General features: G+C 42.4%; 2 protein-coding genes across 3 annotated transcripts; both read left to right on the top strand.

Moving 5' to 3' along the window:
* Window positions 1–248: 248 nt before the first annotated feature.
* Window positions 249–9,374, top strand: LOC311138560 (opioid growth factor receptor-like). Of its 2 annotated transcripts, none has more exons than XM_084173302.1 (7): window positions 249–788; window positions 1,512–1,538; window positions 6,352–6,412; window positions 6,501–6,579; window positions 6,683–6,749; window positions 6,912–7,060; window positions 7,218–9,374. In XM_084173302.1, exons 1-7 carry the CDS (start codon window positions 426–428, stop codon window positions 7,603–7,605), a joined length of 1,134 nt encoding a protein of 377 aa, XP_084029428.1. In that variant the 5' UTR covers window positions 249–425; the 3' UTR covers window positions 7,606–9,374. The 2 variants fall into 2 exon arrangements, with proteins under 2 accessions (XP_084029428.1, XP_084029427.1); XM_084173301.1 differs by having other exon boundaries at window positions 295–788; window positions 6,501–6,531.
* A 2,260-nt stretch (window positions 9,375–11,634) lies between these two features.
* LOC311138354 (opioid growth factor receptor-like) lies at window positions 11,635–22,159 on the top strand (the record flags this gene model as incomplete). Its single annotated transcript, XM_084173020.1, has 6 exons — window positions 11,635–11,724; window positions 21,049–21,109; window positions 21,198–21,276; window positions 21,380–21,446; window positions 21,613–21,761; window positions 21,916–22,159. The coding sequence occupies 6 exons, from the start codon at window positions 11,635–11,637 to the stop codon at window positions 22,157–22,159; spliced, it is 690 nt and encodes a 229-aa protein (XP_084029146.1).
* Window positions 22,160–27,066: the final 4,907 nt, after the last annotated feature.

The raw sequence follows: 27,066 nt of genomic DNA, 5'->3' as shown, positions 1-27,066 counted from the left end.
AAAGTCACTCTATCCCACAATTATTGAGCTATTGTCACCCACAAGAGCTCATAGGATTAGTGAGGAAAAAAACAAATCTAGTTTGTCAAAACAATCCCCAATAAATTATTATTTAGATGATGGTCACTTCAGCCTACTGTCTCCAATGCCTGCTGAATATTCAGTGTGGTTGATTGGCTGGTGTTCATGACTTGTTTTAAACGCTGGTGGCACACATGATACTCTATGTAAAAAACGAAACTGAAAGTGTAAAGATATTCTCCGAATGCAAGATACCGTGGTGGCATGCTCAAATCTTCATTTCGTTCATCTTAACGACTGTTAACCTTTGGAACATTTTAAATAGCTTTTTTAATAGCCTATTCTCTTATTACGGAATGGTGTGCGTCTGGCTAGGGCTATTCCCATAGAATATAATCCATTCCATGTCTATGGCTATTCCAATAGGGAGAGCGCTGCCAGCAATAGTCAAATTGTTTGCTGAACTGAGACGAAAATGTAGGACGTGTCCCAGGATTGAACGGCTTTGGTTATGGCTAAACAGATGCTATTTCTCTACTCTGCTTAAACGCGCCTTCTGGTTTTTAATTCTACTCCCCATACACGCCTGGAGATTGATCCTCCCAAATTGTCTTCCTGATCATCCAGGACTCCTTCCCAGAACAGAATCACTTCCCAGGTCAGATCACAGATATGATATTAAACACACCGACGATTACTACTGCAACTACGACTCGACATGGAAGAATCCAACAAGTGAAGAATCTTGTCGTGAGAGAACCAACAATGTAAGTATTCAGGACCCTGGGCCCTGACGATCAGGTTGTGGGTGTGGTCTCAACTGATGAGTTTGTAAAGTTTCAGAGCCTGATGATGATACAGTAGGCCTAGGTTCCACCATAAAAGACAGCTGGGATTAAATACATTAAATATTCCAGAAAGATTTACATTTGAAATATTTGTTCAATGTATATAACCATAATGACATGATGAGTAGGCTAATTAGGCTGTAGTTTAGGATCATTGGTTTTCTATGATGTTGAAGGATCTGTGTGTGTTTATTGAATTAGGCCTATATAAAATGCTTGATCCAAGGCTCCACCTCTGGTTCCCTCTCATAGATCCAAGTCTGTAGAGCATTGTTATGTTATGCACTACTTCACATTGCTTAAAGGGGCAATCTGCAGTTGCTACATGCATCTTTGGACTTATAAATTAATGATATGTACCCATTGATTCTTGAAGAATATAACTTATAAATGACTTATGAGTTTAATTCAACTGTCGTACCCCATCAGAACCACAAAATATAAGCTTGTTTTACTCCAATGTTTGTAAACAAAGTAAATGTAAACACACATGGTTAAAAGTGTAATGTTGATATAATGGATGGTCAGTCCTTGCATCCATTGCTCTGTCTGTGAATTACCGAAATAGGGGTGGGGAGATCTTTGCTGTTGTGTCTCCTGCTGATTGCCCCTTTAAGAATTTTCCTTTTTGTATTTACTCAGTACACCAGTCGGTCAACAAGGCAACGAGTAAGTATGTTCTCATTCCTTACATACTACTACGTTGATAAACAGGTTTATTGTGTGAAAACATTCATCAATATTTAACCATTATTAGATGCCGTTTAGTAAACGTTGCATTTGTACACCAACATTGGATGTCACATGTTGAGGAGTTGTATTGAGTAGTTAGGCAGGAATACTAATAATAGCCTATCTTTCATACCTTCATATAAATGTAGTGTATTAATGGATATGGCTCATAAAGTTTGCGAGAGTAATGGGTTGCACCAACATGGATTAACTCTTTGTCACACCTTGGCTCTGGGACTCTATATGTTGAGCCAGGGTGTGTTTATTCTATGTATTGTATTTCTGTGTTGGCCAGAGTGGTTCCCAATCAGAGGCAACGAGTGTCAGCTGTTGCTGGTTGTCTCTGATTGGGAGCCATATTTATAGAGGCTGTTTTCCCACAATAGTTGTGGGATCTTGTTCCGTTTGGTTTGTTCCGTGTTGGTTGTTAACCTAGGACGTCACGTCATCGTTTGTTGTTTTGTTTGTTCGTGTATTCATCAAATAAAGAAGTATGTTCGCTCATCACGCTGCGCCTTGGTCTACTCCGTCTAACGATCGTGACAGAAGATCCCACCATACCAGGACCAAGCAGCGTGTCCAGGAGCAGGCGGCCTGGACATGGGAGGAAGCGCCGGGAAAGGAGCTGGAGAGGTTGGCGATGGCCCAGGTGGGCAAATCGTGGTCCTGGGAGGACATGCTCGGGGGCAAAGGGCCATGGGCTAAGATTAAGGCCCTGGCGAGAGAGGAGCAACGGCGTCAACAGTGTCGTCGTCGGACGGACGAGAGGCAACCCCAGAACATTTTTAGGGGGGGCACACGGCATGGGCGACTGGGCAGCAGGAGGCTGCCACAGGGCGAAATGGGAGACGAGGAGAGAAGGCCACCGGGTTACGGGAGCCATTGGTGAGAGGAGGGAAGGAAGTTGTAGAGGCACGGCGAGAGGTACTGAGGTGTATTGCCAGTCCGGTCCGGCCCGTTCCTGATCCCCGTTTAAGGCCAGTGGTGTGTGTTCCCAGTACGGCCCGGCCTGTTCCTGCTCCTCGCACCAAGCCTACGGTGCGCGTCGCCAGCCCGGCCCGGCCTGTTCCTGCCCCTCGCACCAAGCCTACGGTGCGAGTCGTCAGCCCGGCCCGGCTTGTTCCTGCCACTCGCACCAAGCCTACGGTGCGCGTCGCCAGCCCGGCCCGGCCTGTTCCTGCCCCTCGCACCAAGCCTACGGTGCGCGTCGCCAGCCCGGTCCGGCCTGTTCCTGCTCCACGCACCAAGCCTACGGTGCGCGTCGCCAGCCCGGCCCGGCCTGTTCCTGCTCCTCGCACCAAGCCTACGGTGCGCGTCGCCAGCCCGGCCCGGCCTGTTCCTGCCACTCACACCAAGCCAGGGGTGCGAGTCGTCAGCCCGGTCCGGCCCGTTCCTGCTCCACGCACCAAGCCAGGGGTGCGTATCATCAGTCCGGTACGGCCTGTTGCTGCTCCACGCACCAAGCCAGGGGTGCGCATCGTCAGCCCGGTCCGGCCCGTTGCTGCTCCACGCACCAAGCCAGGGGTGCGCATCGTCAGCCCGGTCCGGCCCGTTCCTGCTCCACGCACCCTTTCCTCCCCTGGTTTGTTTATGTTCAGGCGCGGTCGCAGTCCGCGCCTTTAGGGGGGGGTACTGTCACACCCTGGCTCTGGGACTCTATATGTTGAGCCAGGGTGTGTTTATTCTATGTATTGTATTTCTGTGTTGGCCAGAGTGGTTCCCAATCAGAGGCAACGAGTGTCAGCTGTTGCTGGTTGTCTCTGATTGGGAGCCATATTTATAGAGGCTGTTTTCCCACAATAGTTGTGGGATCTTGTTCCGTTTGGTTTGTTCCGTGTTGGTTGTTAACCTAGGACGTCACGTCATCGTTTGTTGTTTTGTTTGTTCGTGTATTCATCAAATAAAGAAGTATGTTCGCTCATCACGCTGCGCCTTGGTCTACTCCGTCTAACGATCGTGACACTCTTGAACTGGGTTAAATCAAGGTTTATCTATTAATCTTGTTGCACCACATTTTAAACCTAGGTTTTAAATTAATCCTAGTTAAATTAAATCCTTCCTCTAATCTAAATTTAGTTTTCACTTTAAACCTAGATTAATTTTAACCCTGTTGCTCAATTAATATAAATTTAGATTGGAGATTAATTCTAAACTGCCACTTGAGGTGGTTTAACTGATAAAATGGCAGCATATCTACTCTGGAGAGACCAAAACGACAGAGTTCCTCAGAGAATAATTAGAGACAGGTTAAATCCTGTTGAATTTTATGATAATGATTTGTTTTCAAGGCGATGCCGCTTCTCCAAGGACTCTGTAATGCAACTGGAAAGAAAGGTTGGACCAACCATTAAGCATGGGAGTGATAGGAACGCAGCTGTACCCCCACTACTTCAGCTCCTGGTGGCCCTACGGTTCACAGTAACTGGATGTTTCCAGATGGTGGATGGGGGCCTTTTTGGACTCCACAAGTCAACCGTCTGCAGGATTGTAGTCCAGTGCTATTGCCAGTCTGAAGAATCAGTATATAAGGTTCAGTCCTACAGAGGAAACAGCAGCTGGATTTTACAGGAGAGCTAGATTCCCAGGTGTACTAGGGGCAATAGACTGTACACACACTCCTATTCCCAACCCTGGTGCCGAGAATGGAGAACTATTCCGTAATCAGAAAGGTTACTGCTCCATCAACGTGCAGGCTGTCTGTGACGACCAAGGTCAGCTCACCAACATCGTAGCTAGATGGCCAGGATCCACCCATGTCAGCAGAATCTTTGACAATAGTTGCCTGTGTGCAATGCTGGAAAGGGGGGCATATGAAGGCCACCTACTAGGTGACAATGGATATGCCTGTTGTGGGTACCTTAGCACTCCCCTTTTAAACCCCCAGACACCTGAAGAGAGAGAATACAACACCTCTCATATCCTGGCAAGATGTCTCATAGAGAGGGGCTCCGCACGAAGATGTACACTACACTGACAATCATTATTGCAGTGGCAGTTCTGTATAACTTTGTCAGGAGACTGAGGAGGACCTACCTGAGGAGAAAGCAGAAGATGGCCAGGTGCAACATGCTGCCAATGCAAATAGGAATGCTGTGAGGAGAACCTTGATTGAGAACCATTTTGCAGCCTAAAGTGTGCATTATGTAACATTGGTACCATGTAAAAAGCAATATTATATTTTGATAGACACGTACAATTCCTAATTAGGCTATCTGTATTAAAATGTATTATTAAGACTTTGTTATTCTCAACACCATACAGGGTGGAACTGGAAGCACCAGAACACAAGAGTGGGGACAAGACTGGAGGATACCAATTTGCTTGGGAAAGGATTGTTTTAATAAATAATTGTTTAAATAAATAAAAAGATCAGCATTCTTTCACATTGGGCATTTGTTTCCCTGAAGGAGTTTCTGTTTCTGAATTTGCAGTAGCTCTTTTTGTAAATTCAGGACCTCAATCTGCAGTTGATGTTTCTCTCTCTCCAGCTCCAAAACATCAATAGGAGCTTGGTTCATGTCAGTTCTGGGGCGTTTGCTTGGCCTGTCTAGTGTTTTTGCTGCTGGTGCAAGGTCCAGGCACTGCTGTTTCTCCATGGCACAGGGTGTCCGCTCAACTAAAGGAAAGGAAATAAAATTAACTCATTATTAGTAGGCTATTTACGTACAACAATTGAATTGGGGTTTATGATATGCCCAGCCTTGGTACGAATGATGATGTTATGCAACAGGCTGTAATGGGCCTGATAACGGTAACATTGTAGTGAAGTAGCATTAACGTTAGTTTTAACGTGCATTATAGTCATTGATATTTACCAGTTATTTATGCTTACTAAATATTGTTGGGTCGAGTTGTCCGTCGTCATCATAGGGGTTAAGGAGAGGGGCAAACTGCTGGGGTATCATCTCGCATATCTTCTGAGAGAGAGGATCAATTCCCTTGAACGGAGGCCCACTTTCCGGTCTGAAATAGCCCCAGCCTCTCCTCTGCCGCATCCTTTTTGACTTTCGCTTTTAAGTTTTTCCAGCACGCCTTCATCCGATTTCATAAACGGAGAAATGTGAACTTCTTTGACGTGCCATGATCAGGTGTCTAGCGGACAAATAATAAATGGCTAAATAACGTTAACTAATGACAATTATACATTCTATTTTATGCTAACTAGCTTGGTTTATAAACTAGCTAGCTACAGTAGCTAACGTTAGCTAACGGATTTTATTTCAAATCAGCCAACCCATGAGAACCTTTCACGATGGAGTTGCAGACAGTTCTAACGTTACATTGTTAATATTTTATCAAGGAACAGCAACTTTGTGGCCTCTGTCAAGTAGGCTAGCTACTTCGTTTCAACTCACGAAGTACTTCATATATTGTGTAACATGTCACTAATCATAGTTTAAAACCGTTAATCATAGATTTACTGATCCAGATTTAAAATTAAGTGGTGCAACACATCTCTGATTTAATGATAAACCTAGATTTACAAAACCTAGATTAGCTCTAATCCTAGATTAATTTAAACCATGTTGGTGCAACCCACCCTAAGGTACTTAATTGTTATCCAGAAATTATTTTATATTGAGATCAAAATGGCTGCATTAGGTCTTTAAGTAATAAATGGAGAATCAGTACGATTTGGGTCATCATTTGACAGGACAATTCCTCTGATATGAATCCTGTACTGTTGAAATACAGGCATCTAACTAAGAAATGTCCCTATTTCTAAATTTGCATTGCATCTTCTTTTCAGGATGATAGGCGTATGCCTAATTTACAGTTCTATCGTGGACAGAGGGCCTCCTCCCCTGATGGTAATCTATACTGTTTATTGAATGCTGTGTAGATTTGACAAGACTACAAGACATGGGCATTTGTAACTGTAACCTTTTCTCTGATAAGGTGTCTACATTGACGACTTTCACAATAACTGGTATGGGAAATATTCAAAATTGGAAGCTGTTCACTCATACATCCAATGGTCAGTTTCCTTAACATTTATATGGGCTTTTAATTATTTTTAAATAATTTGTTATAAATCAATTCTTTAAAATATATATTTTTTAAACAAACATTTTATTTAGGTTGTTCCCTCTTCAAGAACGAGGAATGAATTATCAAGCCAAAGAACTCACCAAGAAGGAAATTGAGGTACTTTGTTGCATAGGCAAAAAATATAGTAGCTTATTTGAGGAAAGTGTTCTCTACATACTGCATTTACATAAGTCATATCTATTGACTGGGGGGCATAGAAATGAATGAAAATATATTTTGTCCATTATTGTCCTGACTGACAATCTGCTTCCTTCTCAGGCTTTTCTTGAAGATGAAACTGTGAAGAAGAGGCTGGTCAAGTCGTACAAGCTCATGCTGGACTTCTACGGCATACAGATGTCAAATGACACAACAGGGGAAGTGCGATGTACTAATAATTGGCGTGACAGATTTGACAACATGGACAGGTTAGCAAGTTCTATATTTGGTCATTTAACTGTTATTATTTTGTATAATCCTTGCAATACTACGATTTCAGTTTTAAAATGAACCTTCTGTGAATAACAGTGCTCAGAATAACAGTACCCTTGCATTTTTGTTGGTCTTGTGTTTTTTCTATGGTAGACATACACACAACAACCTGCGCATCACCCGCATCCTGAAGTGCCTGGGCACTCTGGGGTTCCCCCACTACCAGGCCCCACTGGTCCGCTTCTTCCTGGAGGAAACTCTTGTTAAAGGCCAGCTGTACAATGTGAAGGAGAGCGTGCTCAACTACTTCATCTTCGCTGTCATTGATAAGCAACAACGCAGGGAATTAGTTAAGTATGCCTATGAGGTCAAACATGAGTTGGTGTCGTGCCCTAAGAAGATCAAGAGTACATTTAGGGAGGGGACATTCCCAGATTATAAAAACCCAATTGATCTGAAACTAGATCTGAAACAGAATGGCATATACTCAGATGACAGTGATGACAACACTACCAGTCATCAGTCTGTCTCACTATGTTAACAAGGGTAAGCCAACGGATAGGAGTGGAATGGCAAATGAGGTTAGTGACTTAGCGCGATTGGGGACACCAAACAACGCGTGGTTGACACGGGTATCCATACCTCATGATAACATGCGTGGTCTGGCGACCAGTTACACACAGAGGAACAAAGGCACCAGTCAGGCCTCCAAGACTACTAGTGGAAGGAATCAAAACACCAGTGCTGATTCATCCTCTGAGTGTCTACCAATTAGGCAAAATGATACTGCTCAGTCCAGTTATGGAGCTTTTGGTAATGGGAGCTCTTTAACTATCCGCCTACTCTAACGCCCCACTACTGATTCTCTGAAAATAATAGCTGCAGCTATTAAACAATCAGAATGTGGACCTAGCGGTGTAGTTTCAGAGACAATTACTGATGATCGGAGAAAGAGAGCTAGACACAAGCAAACAGAGCATAACCTTAACAAACTTAGAAGAGTAAAAGACTAATAAAGATGATGCTGATGATAGAAAAAAGAAGGGACCTGCAGATAAGCAAGAAGAGAGTGAACCAAGCAAAGAGGTTTCAGAGGACAATATTAGCACATCCAGTGAAAGTTAATCGAATAAGAAACCGCTGTGCCCAGCAAAGAAAAAGTTACTCCAGGGAAAGATTCAGTGTTTGAGGTAATGTGAAGATTGATTAGAGTATTCACCCATGTCCTGCACTAATGAAGGGAGAAAAAACAAGAATGACATGAATTATTTTCGTTTCATTTCATCAGAACAATTCAAGTTTAAAGTTATGCAATTTCACGTTTGATTTCTGATCACATGTATAATTTATCAGTTGGTTGTTATCCTTATTTTTTTTAAACAATACAAATGTTATATGTTGATTAATCTTTTCAAATCCACAATGATTTTTATGTTAGCGGTTGATTTTGTAATGGCATATTTTTGGTTTGGAGGGTTTCTTATATGGATTTTTGGGTACATGTACAAGAAATTGGTCTATGCTATGATCAGGTCAGTTTTTAATGGTGATGCTTGCCTCCAAGGTATTTGAAATACTTTCTACTGCTTAACATATTTTAAATGCATTTAGTGCCTAAACATATGTACCACCAGGGGTGCCTAATGATTTGCATGCATATAACAAATGAAATGTGAATTTAATCAAATAAAATAAATTCTATGACAATTGTCAACTGTAATTAGCAATACTATAGATACCAGGGTTGGGGTCAATTACATTTAAATTCCAGTCAAATCGGGAAGTACACTGAAATTCCAATTATTTTCAGTGCTTGTGGATTTGGAATTGGAATTTGGTTTACTTCTGAATTAACTGGAATTGAAATGGAATTGAACCCAATCCTGATAGATACAACCAATCAGTGCTTTATTACTGAACATACAAGCACATACTGTGTCCAATGACTTCAGACTATAGCAATCAATGTGTTTACCAAATTCTCACATTATCCATTCCAGAATAATGGGTTATTATTTCTCTACTTTTTTAATTGTGATTAAAAACATACCAGTATATACACAAATACATTCATGTTTACGTAACAAGGAAGGTGAGGGAGTCCAATTTGTAAGTCGCTCTGGATAAGAGCGTTTGCTAAATGACGTAAATGTAAATGTTAATCAGTTACTTTCATGTGATTCTTAGAAAAGGTACTTTGACAGGAGAAAGGTAAATGTAATATATAAATTACATGGTATCATAAAGTCAGTTGAATTTAAATGACCCCAAAATCTGTTTTTTCAAATGTGGCAAAATGAATGTAAAATGACGTGGTGTTCTTTCTCCCTTCATTGCGTTTAAATTCCCATGTACCGAATAAATATAAAAGTAAAATGGGTTTCCATCGCAATTTCAACTCTACTGATGATTTTCTCACAAAATGATTTGCTGTATATAGTCTGGTATTGGCAAGTGCGCTCTAGCCAACAGCGCTATCTGCGCCTTCTTGGCTAGAGCGCACGTATAGCCTATATGATGAGATTATTATTATGGACAAAAGAGCAAGATTATTTTTATTTGTCAAACGGCAGCCAAGCATCGATTATGACGTCACCAGAATAAGACCCTCGATATTTTGGAAAGGAGGATCAAGATGTAGCACCTTGCAATTTCACCACCCTGTGAAGTTCATCATAATTTATTTAATCTGTAGCCTATCTGTAGCATGCTTTCCCAACGAGTCGTAGTGGGAGGACCACACAACATGTCATCGGGTGACTCCAAGTTTACTTCGATATGATGGTTATTATATCAATATTTGCGTGCATAAAAGCATTCTATCTACATTTCTCGCATAATTCATTTTACCGACACAAAAATATGGAAAGTTTACACGAAAAATGTTCCGTTTCCATCCGGCCTGTCATTACATTTTTTATCCGACATGTACTTTACTTGCATAAAAAGGTTGGATGGTTACCTGGTTATTGCAATGTATTTTTTTTTAATCAGTTTCCACTTCTCCAGTTTTATCGCTCTCCTTTGGGACATTCGATTTGTACAATTATTTCTGATATTTTCTTTGCTCTTGCTCCTGTCCCGGCGGTCTCTGTGTTTGTCCCTCTTTGTCTCTCTCCCTGTCTCATTCCCAGTCTCGTGCTCTGTCTCTGTAATATTTATTATTTTAGGCTCCCTCTCTCTAGCCTGGCTGACGCGAGGACTTCGAGTTACAGTGCATCAGGCAAGTATTCAGACCCCTTGACTTTTTCCACATTTTGTTAATTTACAGCCTTATTCTAAAATGGATTAAATCGTTTTTCCCCCCTCATCAATCTACACACAATACCGCATAATGACAAAGCAAAAACAGGTTTTTAGACATTTTTGAAACTATTAAAAACAAAAAACGGAAATATTACATTTACATAAGTATTCAGACCCTTTACTCAGTACTTTGTTGAAGCACCTTAGGCAGTGATTACAGCCTCTTTTAGTACCCTATCATAATAATAGAAGTCATACCAATCTTTAAAGGTTTTATTTACAACCTCTGGGGTATAAGGTGTTGGGCAAATTGGTATAGGACCGTCTGACATGAAATATAACCCCTAACCCTAACTTGAGTTCACTGTCGGTAGCCATTTCCAGTGTGAAATGCTCAGTCTGAAGCCATTCGGCTATAGGTTTCAGAGCCCTATCATAACAATACAACACAAGTCAAAGTCAAATCACATTTTGTTTGTCACATGCGCCTAATACAACAGGTATTACTGTGAAATGCTTACTTACAAGCCCTTAACCAACAATGCAGAGTTTTTAAAAAGTAAGTAAGAAAAATGTGCTAAATAAACTTAAGGAGAAATAGTAACACAATAAAAATAACAATAACAGGGCTATATACAAGGGGTACCGGTACCGAGTCAATGTGCAGGGGTAGGGGGTAGTCGAGGTAATTTAGGTAATATGTACATGTAGGTAGGGGTAAAGTGACTATGCATAGATAATAATCAGAGAGTAGCAGTAGCGTGTGTTAAAAGTGTGAAGGAATGTGAATGTACAGTGCCTTGCAAAATTATTAATCCCTGTCACGACTTCCTCCGAAGCTGCCTCCTTTCCTTGTTCGGGCAGGCTTCGACGTTCGTTGTCACCGGCCTTCTAGCCACTGCCGCTCCTCTTTTCATCATTCCATTTGTTTTGTATTGTTTTTCACACACACCTGGTTCATATCCCCTCATCAGTCTCTGTATAAGTATTCCCTCTGCTCCCCATGTCTTTGTGTGTTATTGTTTCCATGTGGAGGTGTCACTAACTCGGTTGAGCATTATGTACTTTTATCGCCGGGATATTCACCTGTGTGTTTTTATTTTCCCAGTACACATTGAAGGTGCACTGTATTTGGTTTATGCATTGCTGCTAACTGCTGTATTGGACGAATAAACCATATTTTGTGATTCACACCTCCTGCACCTGACACCCACTACAGAATAACACACCAAAAAGAATGGAGTCAGCAGGAGCGGGGAATATGCCTGGAGTCTTTGAGCGGGTCCGGAAGCATTCCAATATAGTAGCCAGCTTGGGCGAAGCGATGGTTGGGTTCTCCAGGCCATCCAGCGCCTGGAGAGGAGAGGACCCGACCCTGCGGAACCAGCTGAGTGACCGGTTCCAGCACCCAGTGGTATTCACCTGTCTCGACCAAGGGAATACAATGGGACAGCGGCCCGCTGCCAAGGTTTCCTCCTGCTGCTGGACCTCTATTTCAACACCATCAGCCCTGCTCCATCGGATCGGGAGAAGGTGTCCGCCCTCGTCTCCTGCCTCTCGGGGAAAGCCCTGGAGTGTGCCAACGCGGTCTGGAGTGAAGGAGGAGATGCGTTGGACAACAACAGAGAGTTCGCTCGCCTCTTCCGGGCAGTCTTTGATCATCCCCCCGAAGGAAGAGAGGCAGGCGAGCGTCTGTTCCATCTGAGGCAGGGGACTAGGACCGTGCAAGACTTTGCCCTGGAGTTTAGAACTCTAGTGGCTGGGTCCGGGTGGAACGAGCAGTGCCTCATCGACCAATTCCGATGCAGCCTCCGTGAGGACGTCCGAAGGGAGCTAGACTGCCAGGATACCACTCTGACCTTTGACCAACTGGTGGACATGGCCATTTGGTTGGACAACCTGCTGGCTTCGAGAGGACGTCCTGGAAGGGGCCTGCCCATTTCACCCCCCCCTCACCCCGGCTCACGTTCCGATGGAGCTGGGTGATGCAGCGGTCCAGAAGAACGGAGGACGACAGATCCAGTGTCACTCTTGTGGCAGGATAGGATATTCTGCTGCACGATGTTCTTCTGGTTCTGGAGGCGGCAGGCAGGCAGGCAAGGCGCTCTTGCATCACTCAGGGAGCGCAAATCCACACTCTTTCAGAGCCCTCTGCTGCACAGTTAACCATCCACGTCCACTTCCCTGATTACATGGTAGGTCCCCAGTGTAAGGCGCTAGTAGATTTAGGCGCAGCTGGGAACTTTATGGACAGGTCTTTAGCTCTTAGTCTACGTATTACATTGGTTCCCCTGTCCATTCCATTGCCCATCAAAGCACTTGACAGTCGACCATTAGGGTCAGGTTTTGTTAGGGAGGTTACAGCACAAGTCAATATGATTACGCAGGAGACCCATAAGGAGCAAATCACCTTTCATATTCTTGAGTCCCCTGATTTCCCTGTTGTGTTAGGTCTTCCCTGGCTAGCACTACACGACCCCACCTTTTCATGGCCGCAGAGGGTTCTCACAGGGTGGTCACGAGAGTGTCAGGGTAGGTGTCTAGCTGTTTCCATTGGTGCGACCATGGTGGAAAGTCCAGACAATGCCTCCACCGTGCGCATTCCCCCCCGAATACCTCGATTTGGCGCATGCTTTTTCCAAAACGCAAGCTACCAAATTACCACCCCATCGGGCGGGGGATTGCGCGATAAACCTCCGGTTAGACGCTGTGCCTCCCAGGAGTCATGTACAGTGGGGAAAAAAAGTATTTAGTCAAATCAAATCAAATCAAATCAAATTTTATTGGTCACATGCGCCGAATACAACAGGTGCAGACATTACAGTGAAATGCTTACTTACAGCCCTTAACCAACAGTGCATTTATTTTAAACAAAAAAGTAAGAATAAAACAACAACAAAAAAGTGTTGAGAAAAAAAGAGCAGAAGTAAAAAATAAAGTGACAGTAGGGAGGCTATATATACAATAGAATAAAGTGACAGTAGGGAGGCTATATATACAGGGGGGTACCGTTGCATAGTCAATGTGCGGGGGCACCGGCTAGTTGAGGTAATATGTACATGTGGGTAGAGTTAAAGTGACTATGCATAAATACTTAACAGAGTAGCAGCAGCGTAAAAAGGATGGGGTGGGGGGGCAGTGCAAATAGTCCGGGTAGCCATGATTAGCTGTTCAGGAGTCTTATGGCTTGGGGGTAGAAGCTGTTGAGAAGTCTTTTGGACCTAGACTTGGCACTCCGGTACCGCTTGCCGTGCGGTAGCAGAGAGAACAGTCTATGACTAGGGTGACTGGAGTCTTTGACAATTTTGAGGGCCTTCCTCTGACACCGCCTGGTATAGAGGTCCTGGATGGCAGGGAGCTTTGCCCCAGTGATGTACTGGGCCGTACGCACTACCCTCTGTAGTGCCTTGCGGTCAGAGGCCAAGCAGTTGCCATACCAGGCGGTGATGCAACCAGTCAGGATGCTCTCGATGGTGCAGCTGTAGAATTTTTTGAGGATCTGAGGACCCATGCCAAATCTTTTTAGTCTCCTGAGGGGGAATAGGCTTTGTCGTGCCCTCTTCACGACTGTCTTGGTGTGTTTGGACCATGATAGTTCGTTGGTGATGTGGACACCAAGGAACTTGAAGCTCTCAACCTGTTCCACTACAGCCCCGTCGATGAGAATGGGGGCGTGCTCAGTCCTCTTTTTTTTCCTGTAGTCCACAATCATCTCCTTTGTCTTGGTCACGTTGAGGGAGAGGTTGTTGTCCTGGCACCACACGGCCAGATCTCTGACCTCCTCCCTATAGGCTGTCTCATCGTTGTCGGTGATCAGGCCTACCACTGTTGTGTCGTCGGCAAACTTAATGATGGTGTTGGAGTCGTGCCTGGCCATGCAGTCATGGGTGAACAGAGAGTACAGGAGGGGACTGAGCACGCACCCCTGAGGGGCCCCCGTGTTGAGGATCAGTGTGGCAGATGTGTTGTTACCTACCCTTACCACCTGGGGGCGGCCCGTCAGGAAGTCCAGGATCCAGTTGCAGAGGGAGGTGTTTAGTCCCAGGATCCTTAGCTTAGTGATGAGCTTTGAGGGCACTATGGTGTTGAATGCTGAGCTGTAGTCAATGAATAGCATTCTCACGTAGGTGTTCCTCTTGTCCAGGTGGGAAAGGGCAGTGTGGAGTGCGATAGAGATTGCATCATCTGTGGATCTGTTGGGGCGGTATGCAAATTGGAGTGGGTCTAGGGTTTCTGGGATTATGCTGTTGATGTGAGCCATGACCAGTCTTTCAAAGCACTTCATGGCTACAGACGTCAGTGCCACGGGTCGGTAGTCATTTAGGCAGGTTATCTTAGAGTTCTTGGGCACGGGGACTATGGTGGTCTGCTTGAAACATGTTGGTATTACAGACTCAGTCAGGGACATGTTGAAAATGTCAGTGAAGACACTTGCCAGTTGGTCAGCACATGCTCGGAGTACACGTCCTGGTAATCCGTCTGGTCCTGGTAATCCGTCTGGCCCTGCGGCCTTGTGAATGTTGACCACCAATTGTGCAAGTTCTCCCACTTAAAAAGATGAGAGAGGCCTGTAATTTTCATCATAGGTACACGTCAACTATGACAGACAAATTGAGGAAAAAAAATCCAGAAAATCACATTGTAGGATTTTTAATGAATTTATTTGCAAATTATGGTGGAAAATAAGTATTTGGTCACCTACAAACAAGCAAGATTTCTGGCTCTCACAGACCTGTAACTTCTTCTTTAAGAGGCTCCTCTGTCCTCCACTCGTTACCTGTATTAATGGCACCTGTTTGAACTTGTTATCAGTATAAAAGACACCTGTCCACAACCTCAAACAGTCACACTCCAAACTCCACTATGGCCAAGACCAAAGAGCTGTCAAAGGACACCAAAAACAAAATTGTAGACCTGCACCAGGCTGGGAAGACTGAATCTGCAATAGGTAAGCAGCTTGGTTTGAAGAAATCAACTGTGGGAGCAATTATTAGTTAATGGAAGACATACAAGACCACTGATAATCTCCCTCGATCTGGGGCTCCACGCAAGATCTCACCCCGTGGGGTCAAAATGATCACAAGAACGGTGAGCAAAAATCCCAGAACCACACGGGGGACCTAGTGAATGACCTGCAGAGAGCTGGGACCAAAGTAACAAAGCCTACCATCAGTAACACACTACGCCGCCAGGGAATCAAATCCTGCAGTACCAGACGTGTCCCCCTGCTTAAGCCAGTACATGTCCAGGCCCGTCTGAAGTTTGCTAGAGTGCATTTGGATGATCCAGAAGATGATTGGGAGAATGTCATATGGTCAGATGAAACCAAAATAGAACTTTTTGGTAAAAACTCAACTTGTCGTGTTTGGAGGACAAAGAATGCTGAGTTGCATCCAAAGAACACCATACCTACTGTGAAGCATGGGGGTGGAAACATCATGCTTTGGGGCTGTTTTTCTGCAAAGGGACCAGGACGACTGATCCATGTAAAGGAAAGAATGAATGGGGCCATGTATCATGAGATTTTGAGTGAAAACCTCCTTCCATCAGCAAGGGCATTGAAGATGAAACGTGGCTGGGTCTTTCAGCATGACAATGATCCCAAACACACCGCCCGGGCAACGATGGAGTGGCTTCGTAAGAAGCATTTCAAGGTCCTGGAGTGGCCTAGCCAGTCTCCAGATCTCAACCCCATAGAAAATCTTTGGAGGGAGTTGAAAGTCTGTGTTGCCCAGCAACAGCCCCAAAACATCACTGCTCTAGAGGAGATCTGCATGGAGGAATGGGCCAAAATACCAGCAACAGTGTGTGAAAACCTTGTGAAGACTTACAGAAAACGTTTGACCTGTGTCATTGCCAACAAAGGGTATATAACAAAGTATTGAGAAACTTTTGTTATTGACCAAATACTTATTTTCCACCATAATTTGCAAATCAATTCATTAAAAATCCTACAATGTGATTTTCTGGAAAAAAAATTCTCATTTTGTCTGTCAGAGTTGACGTGTACCTATGATGAAAATTACAGGCCTCTCTTATCTTTCTAAGTGGAAGAACTTGCACAATTGTAAATGAGGCTGTCAACTGTCAGAAATTCACTGGTTGTAGATTTCCCCACTAAAAAAATATATAATCTTAAGAAATGTAGGTTTTGAGTGTAGTTAACCTTTAATTCAACTGTGCAGGCACCTAGCACTGTTGTTTGGTTAGCAGTGTTTCTGTAGTGCACATGAGATGGAGTTTTCAAAACAAATGACCACTGGATTGATGCAAATAATTATATCATTCTCCCAGGTAGGCATAGGCTACTTTGTAGCTAGCTAACATTTAATAGAGAAGGTTTTTGGGAAAGCCTTTCCATCTACCAGAAGACGGTTAGGCCTATCATTAGCATCGCTATATTTTTCCTGTTCCTTAATTGTTTGAAAACTGGACATTTTACCTTATATTATGAGGCATACAGTGGTGTAGTGCTATTTTTGTAGGTGATCAAATGTCAAAAAAATTATGTAAATTGTCATTTCCTCAATCAAAGTTTGTACCAAGAGATGTAGCCTATTGAATAGCCTATCATTATAGAATATGCATAAAATGTCTCCTCCAATTGCAACGTCTGCCTATGCCCACACGTCTGCCTATGCCTGCAGTGCACACAAGTAGCCTACAGCTCTTCATCATTCTCACCACCACCATAGAGAAGACAGGGAAGAAACCACAATTTACCCACCTCGAGGCTGCTATACATTTATACATTGGTTTGTCTTTCAATTTTTTTCATGGAATTTTTTTGGTAATTAAATTGAATTTATTTAGAATGTATCATCCTGACCGGTTGCATCGCTGCCTGGTATGGCAACTGCTCGGCATCCAACCATAAGGCGCTACAGAGGGTATTGCGTACGGCCCAGTACATCACTGGGGCCAAGCTTCCTGCCAACCAGGACCTCTATACTAGGCGGTGTCAGAGGAAGGGCCAAAAAATTGTCAAAGACTCCAGTCACCCAAGTCATAGACTGTTCTCTCTACTACTGCACGGCAAGCGGTACCGGGTGCCAAGTCTAGGTCCAAAACGCTCCTTAACAGCTTCTACCCCCAAGTCATAAGACTGCTGAACAATTAATCAAACGGCCACCTGGACTATTTGCATTGACCCCCCCCCCCCCCCCCCAAATTACCTCGACTAACCTAATAGTTTTACCTGCTCCGTGTATTCTCAAATTGAAAAAAGTGAGGGAACGCTGCTCCGGCAGCACTACAACCTTGGAGGCATGTCTTACCTTACTTCAAAGTAGCCTATAGCCAAAATCCCACCATAGAAACATGGAGACAATTTTCTTTCATTGTCTAGCAGCCAAAGGCATGATCCTAGTCATATTACCAACCCATGATAGTTTCGAACAGATATTTTCATCTCTGTCCATGAAACCACCGGTGTGCATTTTAGAACTGTGTTTTCCTGTAAATTGTATTTTGGAACATTTGCTCGTAGGCCTACCGCCTGGGCACATTGCTGCACTTAAAATGTGAGAAAATAATAGTTTATCAACATTTTAAGCTAAACATTCTGATCTGTTCCATCAGCCTTATTCATTGATACAGCGTATAGTTCCAATACACGACATTGATATGCATCTTTGATACACATCGTGGGGATTAAGAAGTCAGTATACGCAATGCCCACAAAAAGAAAGTACTCAAGTATCCAGCTCACATGCTCTCTCATAGGCCCAAGTCTGCAGAGCATTTTCAGACTTCTGTAGATTATGAATCAATCATTACTGTCATTTGTACCACATTGCTTTAGCATTTTCCCTGTTGTATTTCCTCAGTACACCGGTCCGTCAACAAGGCAACAAGTAAGTATTTTTTCATTTCTATAGTAGCTACTACACTGAGAAACAGATTTATTGTAGGACAACAATCAATATTTAACCATTAGTAGATGCTATTTAATAAATGTTGCACTTGTATGGCAACATTGGATCTCACATGTTGAGGAGTTGTATTGAATAATTAGGAAGGAATACTGAAAACCTATCTTTCATAACTTCAGATATACAGTGCATTCGGAAAGTATTCAGACCCCTTTACTTTTTCCACATTTTGTTACGTTACAGCCTCATTCTAAAATGGATTCCATTATTTTTTTTGTCATCAATCTACACACAATAACCCATAATGACAAAGCAAAAACAGGTTTTTAGAAAATGTACCTTATTTAGATAACTATTCAGACCCTTTGCTATGAGACTCAGAATTGAGCTCTGGTGCATCCTGTTTCCATTGATCATCCTTGAGATGTTTCTACAACTTGATTGGAGTCCACCTGTGGTAAATTCAATTGATTGGACATGATTTGGAAAGGCACACACATGTCTATATAAGGTCCCACAGTTGACAGTGGATGTCAGAGCAAAACCCAAGCCATGAGGTCGAAGGAATTGTCCGTAGAGCTCCGAGACAGGATTGTGTCGAGGCACAGATCTGGGGAAGGGTACCAAAACATTTCTGCAGCATTGAAGGTCTCCAAGAACACAGTGACCTCCATCATTCTTAAATGGAAGAGGTTTGGAACCACTAAGACTCTTCCTAGAGCTGGCCGCCCGGCCAAATTGAGCAATCGGGGGAGAAGGGCCTTGGTCATCGAGGTGACCAAGAACCTGATGGTCACTCTGACAGAGCTCTAGAGTTCCTCTGTGGAGATGGGAGAACCTTCCAGAAGGACAACCATCTCTGCAGCACTCCACCAATCAGGCCTTTATGGTAGAGTGGTCAGAAGGAAGCCACTCCTCAGTAAAAGGCACATGACAGCCCTCTTGAAGTTTTGCCAAAAGGCACCTAATGGACTCTCAGACCATGAGAAACAAGATTCTCTGGTCTGATGAAACCAAGATTGAACTCTTTGGCCTGAATGCCAAGCATCACATCTGGAGGAAACCAGGCACCGCTCATCACCTGGCCACTACCATCAATACCATCCCTACGGTGAAGCATGGTGGTGCCAGCATCATGCTGCGGGGATGTTTTTCAGCGGCAGGGACTGGGAGACTAGTCAGGTTCGAGGGAAAGATGAACGGAGCAAAGTACAGAGAGATCCTTGATGAAAACCTGCTCCAGAGCGCTCAGGACCTCAGACTGGGGCGAAGATTTACCTTCCAACAGGACAGCGACCCTAAGCACACAGCCAAGACAATGCAGGAGTGGCTTCGGGACAAGTCCCTGAATGTCCCTGAGTGGCCCAGCCAGAGCCCGGACTTGAACCCGATCTAATATATCTCTGGAGAGACCTAAAAATAGCTCTGCAGAGACGCTCCCCATCCAACCTGACAGAGCTTGAGAGGATCTGTAGAGAAGAATGGGAGAAACTCCCCAAATACAGGTGTGCCAAGCTTGTAGCGCCATACCCAAGAAGACTCGAGGCTGTAATCGCTGCCAAAGGTGCTTCAACAATGTACTTAGTAAATGGTCTGAATACTTATATAAATGTGATATTTCATTTTTTAGTTTTTATATAAATTAGCAAACATTTCTAAAAACCAGTTTTTGCTTTTCCATTATGGGGTATTGTGTGTAGATTGATGAGGAGGGGGGGAAACAATATAATCCATGTTAGAATAAGGCTGTAACGTAACAAAATGTGTAAAAAGTAAAAGGGTCTGAATACTTTCCGAATGCACTGTAAATAGAGTACATTAATGGATATGGCTCATAAAGTCTGCTAGAGTAGGTGTTTGTCAGTGGTAGAATGGTAGCCAGCCTTTGATGCTAGTGAAACAGTTCCCTTCCAAGTTTTTGTTTCACTTTACATATTGAGCTCAGACACGTGGGCCTATCAGCATTGGTCAGGTCAGGTGTTTCCAGTATCTGCCATTTTCTGAACTCATGGAGTGAATGTGTTTTCAGTCTTACAGGTTTAACAGTTTCAGGAATGCAGCAAGGGATATGCAAAAGTACAGATGTGATTATCCAGTAAGTCATCATTCTCTTCAAAAAATCTTACACATTTATGCCATTTGTGTATTTTAAGAGTCCTCCAGTTAATCCGTTGTTCTTTCGTGACCCTTCAGATTGCTTTAGCATTTTTTTGTTCTTGTATTTTCTCAGGACCTATGCGGGCAAGAAGAAGTAAGCGTGTTCTTATTTCTTTAAAGGCCCAGTGCAGTCAAAAGTGTGATTTTCCTGGGTTTAAATATATTTCCACACTGAGGTTGGAATAATGCTGTGAAATTGTGAAAATGATGATAATGCCCTTTTAGTGTAAGAGTTGTTTGAAAAGACCGCCTTTTTGGTGGGATGGAGTTTTGGCTTGCCTGGTGACATCACCAGGCGGTAAATTAGTTAATAGACCAATAAGAAAGACAGTTCCAAAACTCTCTGCCAATAACAGATCGTTTTCAGTTTTCCCCTCCACACTCAGACCACACCTAGACAGTCCTAGTAAAATTCTTGCTTGAGAAATTGCTTTAGCTAAGAAGCTATTTTTGTTTATTTTTTACCATTTTAATTGGAGAAAAAAAATCACAGTAAGGTACTTAGTTGTTACCTGTTACGGATAAATGATTTTATATTGAGATCAAAACCGCTGCGTTAGGCCTTTAAGTAATACTAGAGAATCAGTATAATTTGGTTCATCATTTGACAGGACAATTTCTCTGATGTTAATCCTGTACTGTTGAAATACAGGCATCTAACCAAGAAATATCCCTATTTCTGAATTTGCATTGCATCTTCTTTTCAGGATGATAGGCGTATGCCTAATTTACAGTTCTTTCGTGGACAGAGGGCCTCCTCCCCTGATGGTAATCTATACTGTTTATTGAATGCTGTGTAGATTTGACAAGACTCCAAGACATGGGCATTTGTAACTGTAACCTTTTCTCTGATAAGGTGTCTACATTGAGGACTTTCACAATAACTGGTATGGGAAGTATTCAAAACTGGAAGCTGTTCATTCATACATCCAATGGTCAGTTTCCTTAACATTTATATGGGCTTTTAATAACTTTTAAATAATTTGTTATAAATCAATTCTTTAAAATATATATTTTTTAAACGAACATTTTATTTAGGGTGTTCCATCTTCAAGAACGAGGAATGAATTATCAAGCCAAGGAACTCACCAAGAAGGAAATTGAGGTACTTTGTTGCATAGGCAAAAAATATAGTAGCTTATTTGAGGAAAGAAAGTGTTCTCTACATACTGCATTTACATAAGTCATATCTATTGACTGGGGGGCATAGAAATGAATGAAAATATATTTTGTCCATTATTGTCCTGACTGACAATCTGCTTCCTTCTCAGGCTTTTCTTGAAGATGAAACTGTGAAGAAGAAGCTGGTCAAGTCGTACAAGCTCATGCTGGACTTCTACGGCATACAGATGTCAAATGACACAACAGGGGAAGTGCGATGTACTAATAATTGGCGTGACAGATTTGACAACATGGACAGGTTAGCAAGTTCTTAATTTGGTCATTTAACTGTTATTATTTTATAGTCCTTGCAATATTATGATTTCAGTTTTAAAATGAACCTCTGTGAATAACAGTGCTGAGGTTAATAGTACCCTTGTATTTTTGTTGGTCTTGTGTTTTTTTTATGGTAGACATACACACAACAACCTGTGCATCACCCGCATCCTGAAGTGCCTGGGCACTCTGGGGTTCCCCCACTACCAGGCCCCACTGGTCCGCTTCTTCCTGGAGGAAACTCTTGTTAAAGGCAAGCTGTACAAAGTGAAGGAGAGCGTGCTCAACTACTTCATCTTCGCTTTCCGTGATCAGCAACAACGCAGGGAATTAGTTAAGTATGCCTACGAGAACTATGAGGCCAAACATGAGTTTGTGTGATGCCCTAAGAAAATCCAGAATATTTTCTCAAACAGAGAAGCAGTCTCAGATAATATGCAACTAATGGCAGGCCAGTCCCAGAATGGTGACTACTCAGATAACAGTGATGATACAGTTGAAGTCGGAAGTTTACATACACCTTAGCCAAATACATTTAAACTCAGTTTTTCACAATTCCTGACATTTAATCCTAGTAAAAATTCTAAATCAGTTAGGATCACCACTTTATTTTAAGAATGTGAAATGTCAGAATAATAGTAGAGAGAATGATTTATTTCAGCTTTTATTTCTTTCATCACATTCCCAGTGGGTCAGAAGTTTACATACACTCAATTAGTATTTGGTAGCATTGACTTTAAATTGTTTAACTTGGGTCAAACGTTTCGGGTAGCCTTCCACAAGCTTCCCACAACAAGTTGGGTGAATTTTGGCCCATTCCTCCTGACAGAGCTGGTGTAACTGAGTCAGGTTTGTAGGCCTCCTTGCTCGCACATGCTTTTTCCTTTCTGCCCACAAATGTTCTATAGGATTGAGGTCACGGCTTTGTGATGGCCACTCCAATAGCTTGACTTTTTTGTCCTTAAGCCATTTTGCCACAACTTTGGAAGTATGCTTGAGGTTATTGTCCATCTGGAAGACCCATTTGTGACCAAGCTTTAACTTCCTGACTGATGTCTTGAGATGTTGCTTCAATATATTCCACATAATTTTCCTTCCTCATGATGCCATCTATTTTGTGAAGTGCACCAGTCCCTCCTGCAGCAAAGCACCCCCACAGCATGATGCTACCACCCCCGTGCTTCACAGTTGGGATGGTGTTCTTCGGCTTGCAAGCAACCCCCTTTTTCCTCCAAACATAATGATGGTCATTATGGCCAAACAGTTCTATCAGACCAGAGGACATTTCTCCAAAAAGTACCATCTTTGTCCCCATGTGCAGTTGCAAACCGTAGTCTGGCTTTTTTATGGTGGTTTTGGAGCAGTGGCTTCTTCCTTGCTGAGCAGCCTTTCAGGTTATGTCAATATAGAAATCGTTTTACTGTGGATATAGATACTTTTGTACCTGTTTCCTCCAGCATCTTCACAAGGTCCTTTGCTGTTGTTCTGGGATTGATTTGCACTTTTCGCAACAAAGTACGTTCATCTCTAGGAGACAGAATGCGTCTCCTTCCTGAGCGGTATGACGGCTGCATGGTCCCATGGTGTTTATACTTGTGTACTATTGTTTGTACAGATGAACGTGGTACCTTCAGCCGTTTGGAAATTGCTCCCAAGGATGAACCAGACTTGTGGAGGTCTACAATTTTTTTTCTGTGGTCTTGGCTGATTTCTTTTGATTTCCCCATGATGTCAAGCAAAGAGACACTGAGTTTGCAGGTAGGCCTTGAAATACATCCACAGGTACACCTCCAATTGACTCAAATTACGTCAATAAGCCTATCAGAAACTTCTAAAGCCACAACATCATTTTCTGGAATTCAACTTAGTGTATGTAAACTTCTGACCCACTGGAATTGTGATACAGTGATTTATAAGTGAAATAATCTGTCTGTAAACAATTGTTTGAAAAATTACTTGTGTCATGCACAAAGTAGATGTCCTAACCAACTTGCCAAAACTATCGTTTGTTAACCAGAAATGTGTGGAGTGGTTTAAAAACTAGTTTTAATGACTCCAAACTAAGTGTATGTAAACTTCCGACTTCAACTGTATATCTGTTCCTCGCAATGATATTGTGAACACAGCTGATTCCATTAGGCCCTGTGTCGGAGCCATGGAACCCCAGATAAAGGTAAATCAGAAATTACTTGTGACAATTTGGCCACTGAACATCTTTCAATTAGCCAACATCATAATGCTCCAAAGCAGTATGGAGCTACTGGTTCTACAAGGCACTCTAATACTGCCCATGGAAATGAAAATAATCCCCCCACCAAAGATGTGCAAAATATTCAGGGAGATGACACAACAGGGAGTAGACCTCATAGAGATTCAGAGGGCAAGAAGAGTAAGACTTCAGTGAATGAGCCACCTACCGAAAAGGTTTCAGAGAGTCTGTTAAATACCAAAGATTCAGCAAATGAGCCACCCCCTAAAGAGGAATCCTCGAGCCAGGTTATGACCAATGAGGTTCCAGCCACAGGGACACATCCTAAAGAGGAATTCCTGAGCCAGGTTATGACCAATGAGGGTCCAGCCACAGGGCCACCACCTAAAGAGGAATCCGAGAGCTGGACTAAGGCCAAAACCCGTCCAAAGTCAATTCCGATTTCAGGAAACTGCCCATCCAAAAAGTGTAAAAAATTAAACAGTAAAACACCAAATAAGACTCCCGCTCCTACCCAAGAGAAGAGAGGTTATGTGGATATTTAACAGGCTGGGTTTTATGTAACAGTGAAAATGCTCAGAAGAGGAGTATTCCTAATAATTCTGCACAGCTAAATTGCGATGGTGAAGCAACCAGAAAGTAGATAAAAAGGTGGAGGGAAAGATTGCAAAGAAATGGATATTAAACAAGTATTAAACAAGGAATAGGACATTATGAATTGTCATTTATTATGTATACTTATAGTGTGGGGACAAAAAAAACTATCTTAACCATTCAATATATATATATATTTATTTATGACTATACTGGTAGGACTTTGTGATCTGGTGGTCAGTCATTGTTTTTGATGAACATTCTTGCTTGCCTTTGGAAGCGATTTCATACTTTCTACTGCTTAAAATATGCTACGTGCCTTAAAATATGCTACCTGCTTTTTTAGACTTGTGATTACATTTTGCATGTATAAACTGAGCTGATTTGAATTAAGTCTCTCTTTTTAGCTTATATGAGGTGAGGTTCCTGCGGTGAGTAGACTGTTCAAATGATACAACTTATTAAGTGTAATGCTGGCTGCCCTTTTCCCAAATACTGTATAGACAGATATGTACTAATCACTTACAATCATGTAATTATTTTGCACTATGGCCTATTTATTGCCTTACCTCCATAATTTACTACATTTGCACACACTGTATATATATGTTCTATTGTGTTATTGACTGTACGTTTTGTTTATCCCATATGTAACTCTGTGTTGTTGTTTTTATCGCACTGCTTTGCTTTATCTTGGCCAAGTCGCAGTTGTAAATGAGAACTTGTTCTCAACTGTCTTACCTGGTTAAATAAAGGTGAATAAAAAAAAATAAAAAAAATAGTGGCGCAGTGGTCTAAGTGGTCTAAGGCACTGCATCGCAGTGCTAGCTGTGCCACTAGAGATCCTGGTTCGAATCCAGGCTCTGTCGTAGCTGGCCGCGACCGGGAGACTCATGGGGCGGCGCACAATTGGCCCAGCGTCGTCCAGGGTAGGGGAGGGAATGGCCGGCAGGGATGTAGCTCAGTTGGTAGAGCATGGCATTTGCAACGCCAGGGTTGTGGGTTCAATTCCAGTATGAAAAAATTTATAAAAATGTATGCACTCACTAACTGTAAGTCGTTCTGGATAAGAGCGTCTGCTAAATAACTAAAATGTCAAATGTAATGTATAAGTCTGACATCTTCCTGTTCTCAATATTCAGGAAGAATTATACTGTCATCCTCTAAAAATATTTAGGAAAATGTAATCGGTATGATGTACTCTTCTCTGTCCTATTCACTATTCTCTAAGTCAATCATAGAAGTCTCATGTCCAAACTACATTGCTTTTGTTTGTCTGATTACATGACTACATTTCAACTGCCTTTGGTTACAAGACTGAAGTCCTTTGACTTTTGATGTGTTTATATCCATGACAGTTTTTGGTATACTTATCTGTTGCCGGGTGTATTTTAAATTGTCAAATAAAATAAAATCACACTAAATCTTGACCTTCTGATTCACACGTGAATGCAAGTGTTCCGTTGGAGGTGGCTCAACTGGTTGAGACTTACATAGATGGCTTGCTACCTGGCTGCTACTCACAACAAGACTCAGGGCAATTGTCCTGAAGTGGTTTACCCTGACATTGATTTACATGTAACTCAAATCAATAAAGAAGTGATCAGAAGAAAACTGTAATTAACAATACTATAGATGCAACCATTCATACTGTTCAATGACTTCAGACTATAGCAATCAAGTGTTTCCTCAATTCTCACATTATCCATTCCAGATATATGGCTTATAATTTCTCTACTTAGAAAAATGTAATTAAAAATATACCAGTATATACACAAATACATTCATATTTACATTACAAGGAAGGGAGTTTATCAGTTACTTTCATGTGATTCTTGTACCATGTGAAGGTACTTTGACAGGAGAAAGGTAGATGTAATATATAAATTACATGGTATAATAAAGTCAGTTGAATTTAAATGACCTCAAAATGAGTTTCTTCAAATGTGACTAAATCCATAACATATGAATTGGCAAAAGGAAAACAACAATTTTTAGACCACTACAAGAGCATTTTACCATAAGATCCTTTGTCATGTAGAAAAACATTCCCAATAACATCTATTTACATTTACAGTTATGATGCTGAAAGTGAAAGTCACAGGGTGATTGAGTTTCTACAGAGAAAAGTTGTCCACAAAAGTAAGACATGTGTTTTTATCCCTTTCCACCTCTGCAGGTGTATCACTCTCCTTTGGGACATCAGATTTGTTTGTTTCTTTTTTGTCTTCTCTCTTTTCTTTGCTCTTGCTCCTGTCCCGGCGGTCTCGGTCTTTGTCCCTTTCTCTATCTCGGTCCCTGTTTCGGTCCCGGTCTCTGCTCCAGGACCTGTCCCTTCTCCTGTCTCTGTCATGATCCCGCTGCCTACTACAGTATTTGTAGGCCTACTGATAACTTAGGACTAAGGTTAACTCTTGTATCATGTTCACCTCTCTTTAATGTCTCTGCAGTCCATGTCAACAGAATGATGTATGGGAAACATCAC

The sequence above is a fragment of the Coregonus lavaretus genome (genome assembly GCF_964263955.1).
Source record: "Coregonus lavaretus genome assembly, chromosome: 12".
In the NCBI taxonomy this organism is placed as follows: domain Eukaryota; kingdom Metazoa; phylum Chordata; class Actinopteri; order Salmoniformes; family Salmonidae; genus Coregonus; species Coregonus lavaretus.
This window is presented reverse-complemented; position numbering and strand designations above follow the sequence as displayed.